The 14,591-nt window shown below is 43.3% G+C and overlaps 1 protein-coding gene and 1 pseudogene across 3 annotated transcripts in view; one reads left to right on the forward strand and one right to left on the reverse strand.

The window, feature by feature from the left end:
• The window catches only part of Smg6 (SMG6 nonsense mediated mRNA decay factor), a 246,261-nt gene that overhangs the window by 230,805 nt on the left and 865 nt on the right, over nucleotides 1–14,591 (reverse strand). For 2 of the 3 annotated variants that reach the window (XM_052756057.1, XM_052756058.1), the window contains exons 2-6: nucleotides 10,733–12,485; nucleotides 9,935–10,127; nucleotides 9,233–9,343; nucleotides 5,089–5,195; nucleotides 4,734–4,812 (exon numbers count right to left, since the gene is read on the reverse strand). In XM_052756057.1, coding sequence (XP_052612017.1) covers nucleotides 4,734–4,812; nucleotides 5,089–5,195; nucleotides 9,233–9,343; nucleotides 9,935–10,127; nucleotides 10,733–12,485 — 2,243 coding nt within the window. Of the gene's footprint in view, nucleotides 1–4,733; nucleotides 4,813–5,088; nucleotides 5,196–9,232; nucleotides 9,344–9,934; nucleotides 10,128–10,732; nucleotides 12,486–13,308; nucleotides 14,584–14,591 lie in introns of those variants that run through there. The other variant, XM_052756056.1, reaches the window with a different exon arrangement.
• Nucleotides 4,117–4,208, forward strand: LOC128123524 (uncharacterized; annotated as a pseudogene).

A 14,591-nucleotide genomic window follows, 5' to 3' on the forward strand; every position in this document is an offset into this window, starting at 1 on the left:
ATGGATGATGTAAGAGGGAACTGTAGTTACAGAAGGCTGAGAGCTGCCAAGTGGGTACTGGAAATTAAACTGGGTCTTGTGGAAAAGCAGCCAGTGTTCCTAACCACTGAGCCATCTCTGCAGCCTGATAATCCAATTTTAAAATGACAAAGGATTTCAATAGATGTTTCTCCAATAAAATGTAAAAGGTCAATGAGCACACAAAAAGTTGAAAGGATTAGGTATATGTGTTTCTAGGCGAGAATGCTTTCCTAGTTAAGCATAAGGTCTTTCCCAAGAATTTATATGCAGTTCCTAGTTGATGAAGATTCTTTTTCAGATTAGCCACTTGGAAGATACTCTTGTAAACAACCCTAAAGAAACGCAATGCATTACAAAAACAGAAGACAAAAATAACTTATGAAAGCAGAAAGGAAGCTAGTTGAAAAGAGGAACCAATAAAAAAAGGGTTGGACACAGAGGTTCGTGTCCATATCCCCAAACACTACAGAAGCAGGAGAACTGCTTCAAATCAACATCAGCCTTGACTACATAGTAAGTTCCAGGCCAGCCTGGACTCAAGTTGAGAACCTGTCTCAAAAAAAAGCCCTATAAGCCGGGCGGTGGTGGCGCACGCCTTTAATCCCAGCACTCGGGAGGCAGAGCCAGGCGGATCTCTGTGAGTTCGAGGCCAGCCTGGGCTGCCAAGTGAGTTCCAGGAAAGGCGCAAAGCTACACAGAGAAACCCTGTCTCAAAAAACCAAAAAAAAAAAAAAAAAAAAAAAAAAAAAAGCCCTATATAGTGGCATACATCTCTAAATCAGCACTCCTACACGGAGATGGGAGGAATGGTCAGAATTACCCAGAAGCTTGTGGGTTGGCTTGCAGAAACAAGAAACCACCAGATGCCTCCTTTCTCAACAAGATGGAAGAGAATTGACTCCCTTAAGTTGTTCTTTACATACATGCAATCACTCGATTGTACTAACACAAATGCACCAAACATGAAAACACACACAACTAAAATATTTAAATAAAAAAAAAAAAGAATGAGAACAAGGTTTTTTTTTCCTCCTAAGAGATGCCTTTTGTTGTTGTTTTTGAAATAGGGTTTCTCTGTGTAGCCCTGGCTCTGTTGGTAGTATGCTTATTTATCATACATAAAGTCCTGGGTTTGATCTCTAGCACCAGATAAAAAAATGAGTATGGCAACACAAGCCTGTAATCACAGCACTGGGGAAGTAGAGGCAGAAGATCAGATTTAATGTCATTCTCAACTATATGGCAAGTTCAAGGCCAGCCTGAGCTATGTGAAACCATGTATCACATTTTAAAAAAAAGCCAACATGAAAACAAGAACAAGAGCCTGGTACAGTGGCACATGGCTTGCAATCCCAGCACTTGAGAGGTTCAGGCAAGGATTGGCAGCCTGAGCAGTAGAGCAAAAATCCTGTCAAGAAAGGAAAATTAGGCAGAAAGATGGGGAGGAAGGAAAGACCAGGGAGGGAGGGAAGGAGACTGTCTTTTTTCTTTGCTGATAATCACATTAGCTGCTTCTTGTCCTTGATATCTTAGTATCTGTTGCCCTACCCCATCTTTTCCTCTCCCTGCAGCTTCCTGTCTGGAATCCTCTTAGCTCCCAAGGTCCATTTCTTCTGATTAGAACCACATTCAAAGGAAGTTGGTAAAATCTAGAAAGGTGTGACCAAGTGCTTACTGTGTGTTTGCTAAACAGCCACTTTAGATGAAAATTTAGGAGTATTAGGAGATCTGGGGCCGGGTGGTGGTGGTGCATGCCTTTCATTCCAGCACTCAGGAGGCAGAGCCAGGTGGGTCTGTGAGTTCGAGGCCAGCCTGAGCTATAGAGTGTGATCCAGGATAGGCACCAAAACTACACGGAAAAACCCTGTCTCGAAAAACCAAAAAAAAAAAAGAGAGACAGACAGACAGACAGACAGACATCTGGGCAAGCAGGGTATGGTGGCTCAACCTTTAATCCCAGCATTGGGAGGCAGAGTCAGACAGTCTCTGTGAGTTTGAAGCCAGCCTGGTCTACAAATTGAGTTCTAGGCCAGCCAGAGCCACTCAATGAGACTCTGTTTCACAAAAGACTTCCAGGGAAAAAAATAAGATCTGAATGCTGAGTACTGGCTGAGGCCCTTAAGGGAGGGAAGTAAGGGGGTCTTGTCTTCTTCCTAGGAAAGGAAACAAGGTAAGACTCAGAGTAACAAGCTTGTTACTCAGAGTAACAAGCTGCAGAATAATGCTTCTTTAGGAAATTAAATGCAGTAAAGTGGAGGTATGAACCAAAACAACTAAAGTGTGGGATCTCCGACAACTCACCTCAAAATAAGGGAGTCAGGGCCTGAAGAGATAGCTCAGTAGATAAAGACACTTGCTACCAGCCCTAATGACCCACGTTTGAACCCCAGGACCCACATGGTGGTAGGAAAGAACCCACTCCTTCAAGCTGCTGTAATCTTCATATTCAGTGGCACTCACACACACACATACACACACACAAACAAACAAACAAATAAATGTAAATAAAAAATAATAAAAGAGAAACAAAAGGAGTTGTAGTAGAACATTATTTTTAAGGTGTGTTACTTTTGTTTATGTTGCATTTGTTTAACTCTGTGAAGCTGTGTTACTGTGCCTGTCTAAAACACCTGATGGTCTATTAACTGAATGGTCAATAGCCAGGCAGGAGAAAGGATAGGCAGGGCTGGCAGGCAGAGAGAATCTATAGAAGAGAAATCTGGGAGGAAGGAAAAGAGAGAGAGGAGTGAAGAGGAGAGCAGTCAGGGAAGGAGGAGGCCTCCAGGGCCAGCCACCCAGCTACACAGCAAGCCACGGAGGAAGAGTGAGATACAGAAGAGAGAGAACAGGAAAAGCCCAGAGGCAAAAGGTGGACAGGATAAGTTAAGTTAAGGAAAGCTGGCTAGAAACAAAGCCAAGATAAGGCCGGGTATTCATAAGTAAGAAAAAGCCTCTGTGTGTGATTTATTTGGGAGCTGGATAGTGGGCCCCCTAAAAGAGTAGAAAACAAACAACAACAAGGAGTCTGAGGATGAAAGACAAAAGAGGCTGTGCTTTGGGCTACAGGAATCAGAAGAAAATCAAACTCCCAAGGAGTCGATGCTATTAAAATTGTATCCTTTTTTTTTTTTTGGTTTTTCGAGACAGGGTTTCTCTGTGTAGCTTTGCGCCTTTCCTGGAACTCGCTTTAGAGACCAGGCTGGTCTCGAACTCACAGAGATCCGCCTGGCTCTGCCTACCAAGTGCTGGGATTAAAGGAGTTTTTTTGGTTTTTCAAGACAGTTTCTCTTTGTTGTTTTGCGCCTGTCCTGGAACTCACTCTGTAGCCCAGGCTGGCCTCGAACTCACAGAGATCCGCCTGCCTCTGCCCCCAACCCAGTGCTGGGATGAAAGGCGTGCACCACCACCACCTGGCTTCAAAATTGTATCTTAAGGGGCTAGAGATTGCTCATAGGTTAGAAATACCAGCTACTCTTGCAGAGGACCCAAGTTTTGATTCCCAGCACCCACAACAGTTTGTAACTCAAGTCCCAGAGGATCTAACACTCTCTTCTGGCCTCCAATGGCACTGCACACATAGTTTACAAACACACGCAGGCAAAACATTAATATGCATAAAATAGAAAAGGAAAAACAGCCGGGCGGTGGTGGTGCACGGCTTTAATCCCAGCACTCGGGAGGCAGAGGCAGACGGATCTCTATGAGTTTGAGGCCAGCCTGGTCTACAAAGCGAGTTCCAGGAAAGGCGCAAAGCTATACAGAGAAACCCTGTCTCAAAAAACCAAAAAAAAAAAAAAGAAAATGAAAAACAAATCCCTGTTTTAAGCTAGATACGATAGTACATGCCTTTCAGCCCAGTATCTGAGAAGAATGCAACTTCAAAGCCAGCCTGGGCTACCAAGATTCTGTTAAAAAATAAAGCCAGCCGGGCGGTGGTGGCGCACGCCTTTAATCCCAGCACTCGGGATGCAGAGCCAGGCGGATCTCTGTGAGTTCGAGGCCAGCCTGGGCTACCAAGTGAGTTCCAGGAGAGGCGCAAAGCTACACAGAGAAACCCTGTCTCGAAAAACCAAAATAAATAAATAAATAAATCCAGTACTCACTTCAGTAGCACATATGCAAAAACTGGAACAGAAGAGAGAAGATTAACATGGTCCCTGCACAAGGATGAAGCAGCCCATATTTTTAAAATAACAGACACATAAACTCAGAGGCTAGCGAGAGGCTCAATGTGTACAGTGCTTGCTGCCAAGGCTGTCCATTAAGTTTAGTCCCTGGGATCTTCATGGTAAGATAAAAGCAACTCTCGACACTGTCTTCTGACCTCTACATGCATACCTTCACACACTAAATCAATCAACAGAGAAATGTAATAATACAAATTTAGTCAATAGTTTAAGAAACTCATGTGATAGGACAGGCCTGTAATCTTGGGAGGCTGAATCAAAGATGACAATTTGAAGTCTGGGCTATGTAGTGAAACAAAATTCTAGCTCAAAAAAAGGAAACTGGCCAGGCAGTGGTGACTCACGCCTTTAATCCCAGTACTTGGGAGACAGAGCCAGGTGGATCTCTGTGAGTTTGAGGCCAGCTAGTCTACAGAGTGAGTTCCAGGACAGACTCCAAAGCTACAGAGAAATCCTGTCTCAAAAAAACCAAAGAAAGGGAGAAAGTGCCTAGAAAACAGTTCCGTTATCCATGGGATTTCTTACCGTATACACTGCCAGTAAAGCCAATTGGTTATAGGGGCGCCCATTCTTGGGAGCAATATGCTGGGCCTTCAGATACCAACTAGAATAGAAAAACAGAATGAAATGCTAACTCTTTATCAACTACTCTTTCCCAATTCATCCTCACAGCCCTTCTACTTAAGTCATAGACTAGAAAGTTAACCAGATATAGCCCTCCAGTGGTAAAGCACAATTAAAGGGATCAATTAAGAAATTAAGGACAACTGTAGGGAGGGCACTCCATATGGGAGGCAGCTCAAGTGGCTGGATGTCTTACAATGATTCACTTAATGCCACACAGGGAAGAGAAACAATGAGCAAAGAGGTTCAAAAGTACCTGCGTGCCTTCCCATAGTTCGCTGTATCATTGGCTTGCTCCCGATACCTAGAGATATCTCCTTGGCAAATCATACAGCGTTGAGCACTGATCAAGGCATATTTTACCTACAGAATAGACAACAATTGGTTAGTAGAGTACCCAAGAAACACAATTCAATGCCAGAAGAAATGGATGGAATCTAAATGACACGGACAGTCCTCACTCAAAACAGTCAAGTTTTCAACCTGATGCTGACTGCTAAAAAACCACCACCAAGATAATACAAAATATACTGAGAAAATAGAGCAGTCAGAGAGAGTGGTAATTCTTACTCTGAGTCCCACACAGATGGGAAAATGCACTCTGAAACTAAGGGTCAAACAATCTGTGTGGTCTCAAGGAAGCTTTTGGAATGCCTGGAACTAGGTTTCCTCATCTGCATTTAATACAAATTTCAGGGCTGGAGAGCCGGCTCAGTTGTTAAGAGTACTTGTTGCCCTTGAAGAAGACCAAGGTTCAGTTCCCAGCATCCACATGGTAGCTCACTGACATCTGTAAGTCGAGTTCCAAGCAATCTGATGCCCTCTTCCAACCTCAGTGAACATCAGGCACATACATGGTGCACAGGCATACATGTAGGCAAAACATTCACACACATAAAATAAATAAATCTAAAACCAAAAATTTAAAATACATATTGTAGGCACTGGAGAGTTGGATCATAGGTAAAACACTTGCTGCACAAACATGAAGACCTGTGTTTGGACCCCCAGCACTCACAGATAAGCTGAGCCTGGCCTCATGCACCTGGGGGAAGAGACCCAGAGGATGATTGGTACTTGCTGGACAATCAGTCTAGCCAAAGTGGTGAACTCCACATTCAGTAATATACCCTAACATTAAAAAAAAAATTAAAAAAAAAAAAAAATCACATGGTCAGGCAGTGGTGGCACATGCCTTTAATCCCAGCACTTGGGAGGCAGAGCCAGGTGGATCTCTGTGAGTTCAAGGCCAGTCTAGTCTACAAAGCGAGTTCCAGGACAGGTTCCAAAGCTACACAGAGAAAACCTGTCTCGGAAAAAAAAAAAAAAAAATCAAATCAAAACAATCACCCCCACCAGGCATGGGAGCACACACCTATAATCCTCATTCTGGAGCCTGAGGCAGGCAGATCTTGATTTCAGTCAGGACTACACAGTAAATTCCAGGGTCCCAAGGTATCTGACCTACACATGAGATTCTGTCTCCAAAAAACCAAAAAATCAAAAATATTGGGACAGAGTACACACCCTTTTTGGTTTGTAGCACTGGCTGTCCTGGAACTCAAAAGATCCACCTGCCTCTGCCACCCAGGTACTGGGACTAAAGGTGTGCACCATCCCCTCAATGACTAACCAGCTAGGGTGCACACCTTTAATCCTAGCACTTGGAAGGCAGAGGGCAGATATAATGAGTTCTATACAGTGAATTCTAGGCCAGCTGGGTTATTTAACAAAACTGTTTCAATAAAACCAAAAATAAAATAAAGTCTAAATCAAAGCTTCTCTTGACCTTAAATTTCTAGTTACCCTCTCTCCTTGCCTCCCAGACATGATTCTTATAAGCATGAGCTACATCATGCTTCACCTCTCAACATAATCTAGCTTCTACCCTTTTAACAAAAATAACTCCTAGCTACAGGCAGTACTCTAGCTACTGCCCAGCCTGTTGCCCTTTCCCTATTCTGATTTAAAAAACAAGATAAGGTCATTCGATCCAATGGACATTAGTATATTTGTGTGTGTGTGTGTGTGTGTGTGTGTGTGTAAACTGCATTTTTCCCTTATGGCCATTCCTCTAGGCCATAAACTGGGAGATAACCTAGACTGTTCATGCCTCCAACCATAACCTTCACACCACAAGGGCTAGCAATTTATTTCTATTTCCTTTTTTGTTTGTTTTGTTTTCTGGTTTTGGAGACAAGGTCTCCTATAAGCCAGTCAGGTCTCAAACTTACTATGTAGCTAAAGATAACCTTGAACTTCTGAAGACCTTCCTTGCCCCCCTCTCCTAAGTGCTGGGATTATAGGTGCACACATGGGTTTATGTGGTGCTGGAGCTAGAACCCAGGACTTTATGCATGCTAGGCAGGCAATCTCCCAACTGAGCTACATCCCCAGGCCTTTTTTTTTTTTTTTTTTTTTTTTTTTTGAGACAGGGTCTGACTATGTACCACTGACTGGCTTTGAACCTGAGGCAATCCTGCTGCCTCAGCCTCCCAAGTGCTGAGATTATAAGCACAAACCACCATGCCTGGCTTTCTAATCTGTCTTTTCATTTCCACCTCCACTACATCTCTCTTTACCTTAGTCCATGCCTCTAACCTGACTCTCCTACATTCACCCTTGCTTAACACCTATCAAATTAACAATTTGTCAAAATGATTTTTAACAACAAATCTATTACCCGTTTGCTGAAAAGCAATCAATGGTTCCTAAACGATTAAAGAATAAAGTCCAAATCTTCAGTATTGCATCTAAGGGTTTATGATCTATTGTTTCCTACTTCCTTAGCTTTATCCACTGAAATAACCCTAACTCCACATTACCAACACCAACAGAATGAACTTGAAGTTTCCCAAACACCTGGTTCTTGCTCACTGTGCCCTGTATCTAACTATTCCTCCCACCCTTCAAACTCCTACTTATATTTCAAGACTCAGCTTGGCTAGAAATATACCTTTGTGGTACAGTTCTTGCCTAGTATTTCATGAGGCCAATTTTTGATTCTCAGAACCACTTTTAAAAGTCTCTGAAAACAAGCCAGGCAGTGGTGGCACACGCCTTTAATCCCAGCACTCGGGAGGCAGAGTCAGGCGGATCTTTGCGTTCAAGGCCAGCCTGGGCTACAGAATGAGTTCCAGGAGAGGTGCAAAGCTACACAGAGAAACCCTGTCTCGAAAAAAAAAAAAGAGAAAAAAAAAAAAGAAATAAAAAAAGTCTCTGAAAAGCCTTCCTGGAGTCCACTGAGCCTAAGTTCAATCACTCCCTCCATGTCCCTTCACTATTGCACACTCACTACAGTGCTCACTCCCTCCATGTCCCTTCACTATTCCACACTCACTACAGTGCTCACTCCCTCCATGTCCCTTCACTATTGCACACTCACTACAGTGCTCACTCCCTCCATGTCCCTTCACTATTGTACACTCACTACAGTGCTCACTCCCTCCCCTCTTTGTGCTTTGTTCTCCATTTTATTCTGTGTGATGTGCAGCTACATATGCATGTTTTACACATGTATGTGTGTGCATGTGGAGGCCCAAAGTTGATGTTATAAATTATCCAACTGCTTTCTATTTTTTACCTTTTAAAAATTTGTCTGTTTGTGTTTTGCCTGCATGTATTTATGTGCATCACTTGCAGGCTTGGTACCTGCAGAAGTCTAAAGAAGGCATTAGATCCCCTGGAACTGGAGTTACAGATGGTTGTGAGTAGTCATGTGGATACTAGGAACAAAACCCAGGTCTTCTGTAAAAGCAGTAAGTGCTCTTAATAGCTGAGTCATCTCTCCAGACACCTTGTTTTCTTCTGAGACATGATCTCACTCTCTAGTTCAGGTTATCCTAGAACTCACTATGTAACCCAAAATGGTCTCGAACCCATGGCAATCCTCCTGGCTTCATTTTCCCAAGTGTTGGGACTACAAGTGTGAAGTTCATCATAGTGTTTATGACATTACAATTTGTCTGCTTTTTATTTTTGAAACAGAATTTTATATAGCTCAGACTTCCTTGGAAATTAATGTTAGCAAGGCTGACCTTGAATTCCTGATCCACAATTAATGACACATGCCACAGTGCCCCACTTATGATAGTTTCATCTGTTTCCCTATTATACTGTATCTTTCATTATGATATACTCAAAACCCAGCACATTGCCTAGGCCTTAACTAGTACTAGATAAATGCTTACTAAATTGATGAACAAATTTTTGTTTGTTTGTTTGTTTGAGACAGGGTCTCTCTACACAGTCCTGGATGGCCTGGAAGTCACTATGTAGACCAGGCTGGCCTTGAACTCACAGAGAACTATCTCTGCCTCCTAAGTACTGGGATTAAAGGTGTGCATCACTTCGCCAGGCCTAGATGAACAAATTTAAACTAAAGAAAGAAACCAGCTTACTGTCTTTCGTAAAGGCTTGCTTCGAATGGCAAGTCCATCCATGTAGTCCTCCAGTTTGAACTTGTAAGTAACTTGTAGTTTCTGAAGCAAACTATCAAAGAAATCACTACCCTATAAAGAACAACAACAAAAAAACAAAAAACAAAAGAAATACTTGAATCAATTAGTTTTTTTCCAATCTATTTACCAGATACTGGGGCAAATGACCCTTTCACAGTTTCATCAATGTCCAGACATCCTATATAAAAGGAATCACATACAGTAAGTAGTTAGAGGCCATCAAGTAAGCACACCACCAGTTGATGGTATATGCCTCCCATGTTTTAAAGATATGATCCATTCACCCCTCCCTCTTTCATCTCTCATTTTTCCCCTCTCCCTCCCTCATTCAGAAAGCTTTCAAGCTCAAACGTAACTCCAGGACTGGAGATGTAGCTAAGTAGCAGAACTCTTGCCTAACATTCACAAGGCCCTGGGTTCAATCCCCAGCATTGGGGGAGGGAAAAAGGGCGCTCCAACTGTCAGTAAGTATAGTCCAAAAGAAGTAATACAGGTAGACCAGGTCTAAATGCAAGAAAAAGATATGAGTTTTGGCAATATTTTCCTCTAAAACATCTCAGGTAGAAGACACAAACAAACTAAAAGATGCTGCAGACTTTATCCTGAGGATCAAAAAAAAAAAAAAAAAATTATAATGTTTACCTCATCCAAGAGCTCCAGGAGTCTGTTCCGAATCTGTTCTGGGTTCTCAATATTTGGATCCTTGAGAAGCTGCCTGAATTTCTCAATCACCTGATAGAAAGCATTCTTCCACAGGATCTGATCTACATTCTGATTGTCAGAGAATTCAATATCTAATAGAATACAGCGCTCATACAGCTGCAGTAGTTCAGTTCTGGAATAAAATACATATAATGTCTAGCTCCAATACATCACAAGGAAGGCTAGACCCAAGATATGAACTTCCTGCAAACCAGCCAACTCACTCCTGACAGGAAATCTGAAATGTAACCAGGTATCCTACTCACACTGGGTTCTATTCTGCACAACAGAATGTCATTCCAAAGACATTTATGCCTAGGAAAATAGCATACGTGCACACCTACATTGAAGAGCTGAAATAAGTTCTTTGGTGCAAGCCTGAAATTGGCATTCTAGAAATCCCATGTTCCCTTAAAGACACGTTTTTCCCCTTAAAATCAGAAGTATACTTATTTCTAAGACTAGAATTAAATCTTATTTTCCCAACTGCCTGTTCCTTATAAAAATCCATGTAAAAGGGCTTCAAGTGTGGCTCAGTGGTAGGTCACTTATTCCAAGATGCTCTAGGCTCTAGGCTTGATGCCCATGCCCAAGTGGGGCTGGGAGAGGCAGAGATCCCTGTGAAAGGGAGGTAACACTCAGTGGCTTACCTAAGAAGTCTCTACCTTCCTCAGCCATAGGAGCCTTACAACTGTCTATTTCCCTCTAAGCAAGATAGTAGGAAAACACACACAATACCTGAGCTGAGCCATCTTCTCCATGCCCTCAGTACTGATGCGGTCCCTGGAAAGCAGGTTGCTAAGCTGCAATTCCTGGTTGTCAGCCACTCGGAGAAGCCTATGTAGCTCCTGTTGCTGCATGTTCCGCACGTGCTGCTCTATCTCCTCAGGGCTCATGGTGCTGGCAGGGAGAGGACTACATACATACTGTCCCGAGGGGGCAGGATAGCCTGGGTAGTAAGGCCCTGGATACATACCATTTGCAGGGCCCACCGGGTACTGCAGAGGGCTATAGCCTGTATAGGGATACTGAGAGGTAGGGCCTGGTGTCCGAGGGTAGTAATAGGGGTTGTCAGAGTTTTGAAATTTATAGTAAGATGCTTGGGCCTGACGTGAGTCACCCCAAGATGTAGGGCTGATTTCATCATCAGTGTCCAAGAAATGTAGCTGGGGTGTCTGGCTTTTCAGAGCAGGCTTCTGATCAGGATTATTTGGGTCCCATAGTCGGCGGGTAGTGCCTCCACGGCCCCAACTCCGAGATCCCTTAGTACCAGATCCAAATAAAAGTCGAGGTCCCAAAGGTGTAGACTCTGGAGAGCCCACTGAACTGACAGATAGGGCAGTATGGGCCGGCAGAATCAGAATGCCACGACCACGACCTCGAAGTTCTTGGTTCGGGTTTTTGAACTCCTGCTTCTCAGAGCCCTTGCCCCCACTGCTCGGGCCTTTGTCAGACTTTATTCTTTCCACACTCTCCCTGGCTGACCTCACCATGGGGGAATCTTTACTCATGGTTTCTGCATCAAAAGTGACTCGAAGGGTCCCTCGGTTTTCTTTACCATTGCTTTTCTGTTCACCCTCGCCTCGGCCAGACCAATTTCTTTCTAAATGCTTCTTCCTTTCTGAGCTCCTCCTGGGCCCTAAACCATCAGGCTCATCAACTCTGTCCTCATCTAAGGAATCAGTTGAGGACATAGACACCTGCTTCTTCAGTCGTGGCCTCTCCTTGGTCCGATCCTGGCGCCGTCGGCGACATCCGTTATCAGTCAGGCCAGCTCCCTCAGCACTATTGTTGCTACCAGCTGAGCTGGTACTACAAGTGCGGTAGCGGTTCCTTCGTTTGTCTGATCGGGAGTACCGCTTTACAGAACTTGCTTTCCCCTGGACAGAGTCGTCATTCACCTTCTTCGTCCCCTCCCCCTTCTCCATCTTTTTTCCCTTTTCTCCCTTGGCCGTTCTGACTCGGTCATTAGTTTGGGTCTTTTCTGTCTCAGCTTTGTCTGGTTTATTCTCAGCTTCTTCTTTTACAACTTTTCCCTTACACTCCCCCTCTTCAATCCTCAACTGCTCCACTTGGTTAAGGATTTCTTCCTCATCGGCCCTGCTAGGTGACTCTTTGGTTACGTTCTGCAAACGCCTTCCAGGCTGATAGATCTGCAGGTCAGGTTTCTTAATTCTCTTGATGATTCTTAGACTCCGGTCCTCTAGTCCACCAGTCTTTGAGAAAATCTCCTGTGCCTGGCGATTTTCTGTATCTGTAGGACCATTTTGCTGTTGGCTGTCCAATTCCTTGCAAACTTTAATAAGCTGTGTATCATTCGCAACAGAAGAATCTCTGTCATTCACAATCTCATCCTTAAATTCCTCACTCCCAGAAGCCTCCTTAGTTTTAGATCTGTTCCTTAGTCGAGAAAGTCCAGGCTTATAGATTTCCAAATCTGGGCGCCTATTATCTTTGCGCTGCCTGGGTTCCTTTAATTCCTTCATGTTTTCTAGTATGTTCATAGGAGGAAACACAGAAGAAAAGAATAATGGGAGAAGAGAGGGAGGAAAAGTTGTCACTCTAGTTACATAGCCACAATAACATCAACAAAAAATGAGCAAGAATTACATATCCAAATACTAACATTGGTGGGCAGGGAAGAATGTTTCCACAAAGACAGAAATTTGGAGTTGTGTTCAGTAACCAGAGAGGCTAAGAATTTATATTCCCTTGACCTACCTAAGTCATACTTATATATTCAGATCTCAAAAACCCCAAACTACTTCATTGTATCAGAATCAAAGATCTCTAACATGTTCAGCCATTAAACTATCCGGTCTATATAGCCTACAAGTTAACTCTTTCCTTTCTCTTTCTTCTTTTTCTTTTTTGGGAGCCAGGGTTTCACTATACAGTCCAGAAAGATGTCAAACTCACAGTCTCCTGCCTCAGCCATCCAAGCTCTGAAACTGCAGGAGTGTATAATTACACCTGGTTTAGTCTCTCCTCTATCTATAACATTTTTCTAGGGTGGCTAAATTCCTTTACTATATTAGGAGGGGGCAGGAACTATACCTCGGTAGGACAACATTTGCCTAGCACACAGGAGGCCACTAGGAGTAACCCCTAGTATTGCATAAACATATTTACTGGAATATATGTTTCATGTACTACATCATATATTTACTTACTATATTACATATGTAAACATATATTTACACATACATACATACATTTGAGGAGGATCTCTGGGAAAGTATCTGCAACTCCAGTGTGGGAACCTGAGCAGGGCAAATCTACAACTTTAGGATACCAATACCCCAATCACATACCTCCTATTGAAGCAAACAGGAAGCAGTTCCTTTTACAATCTTCAACTCGACTCATCCTCACCAACTCTTTAACAACAACCAGCAGAATCATTTCAAGAAAATACTGCCTAGAATACTGAGACTACCTGCTACTATGATGATAGAATATAAGGGGGAAAAAGTTCCATTAGAGGAGCTTTTCCTAGGCACCAACGGAAGGATTGTGACATGCTCTCAAAGCACCAAAGGACGAAGGGATTCAAGAACACTAGAGCCCAGTCCAATTCATGCCTACAAATCCTAGCACCTAGAGAGTGACAGCAAAATCAAGAGTGCAAGGCCATCCTCAGCTACCAAGAGTTTGGAACCTACTTGGGCTAGATGAGATCCTGACTCGAAAAACAAAGGAAAAAAGAAAAGAACAAGAGTAGGGGAGTTTATAAACCACTCTCCAAGCTCCACGAACTTACTGAATGATAAACAGGTTTTTTCGTAAGTATCTGTTGCCTAGAGTGGAGAGACAACTACAAATAATCACTAAATGTTTAACAAGAAAGTGACAGGAAATGGTGAGAATATTACCCAGTGCTCAAGTTATATAAAATCCTAGAACCTAACTATAATATAAACACAAGCTGAAAGCAGGTATTTATGCTCCGACATCTACACCCACTTCTGTTAGTAGGGGGAGAGAAAGGAAAATGAAGTGAAACTGACATTTTAGATACTGCTTTGGAAGTTGGGTGTGGTGGCACATGCCTGTAATTCCAGCACTCCGAAGGCTGAGACAGAAGGATCCCAAACTCAAGGCCAGGCTGGGTACACAGTTCCAGGCCAGTCTTGGCTACAAGGTGAGAGACTCTGTCTCAAAAGAAAAACAACAAAAAGATACTGCTGCTTTGGCCAAAGTTTAGCCTCTCCACCAGTACGAACCAAGATAAAGTCGTTGAACCTCAGCACCCTCCGTAAACTTTTAAACTTAGTTTGGGGGCGGAGCCAGGGGAGGTGATGACTACTATTTTCCAGAGCAGTGAGAGAAAACAACCTGGTTAATCCGATTCAGCTGGCCAAAGCACACTAACCTCACGGATTCTAGCCACGATCCTAGAGGACGCACCAACTGTAACAGTCATCAGAAACAACACTGACTAATGAAGGGAGTGAGACGCTAAAATAGTTCTCGCGCTTTTCTGATGCGCATGGAGACTGGCAAATTAAACACTCTCTCTGACCAGAACTGCTCTCATACACGCCAAGACCCAAACAAAACAGAGTCAGATCCCTGAGGTTCTGGATCCCTCCAG

This window comes from Peromyscus californicus, unplaced genomic scaffold (genome assembly GCF_007827085.1).
Source record: "Peromyscus californicus insignis strain IS unplaced genomic scaffold, ASM782708v3 Scaffold_3__1_contigs__length_106647218, whole genome shotgun sequence".
Taxonomy (NCBI): domain Eukaryota; kingdom Metazoa; phylum Chordata; class Mammalia; order Rodentia; family Cricetidae; genus Peromyscus; species Peromyscus californicus.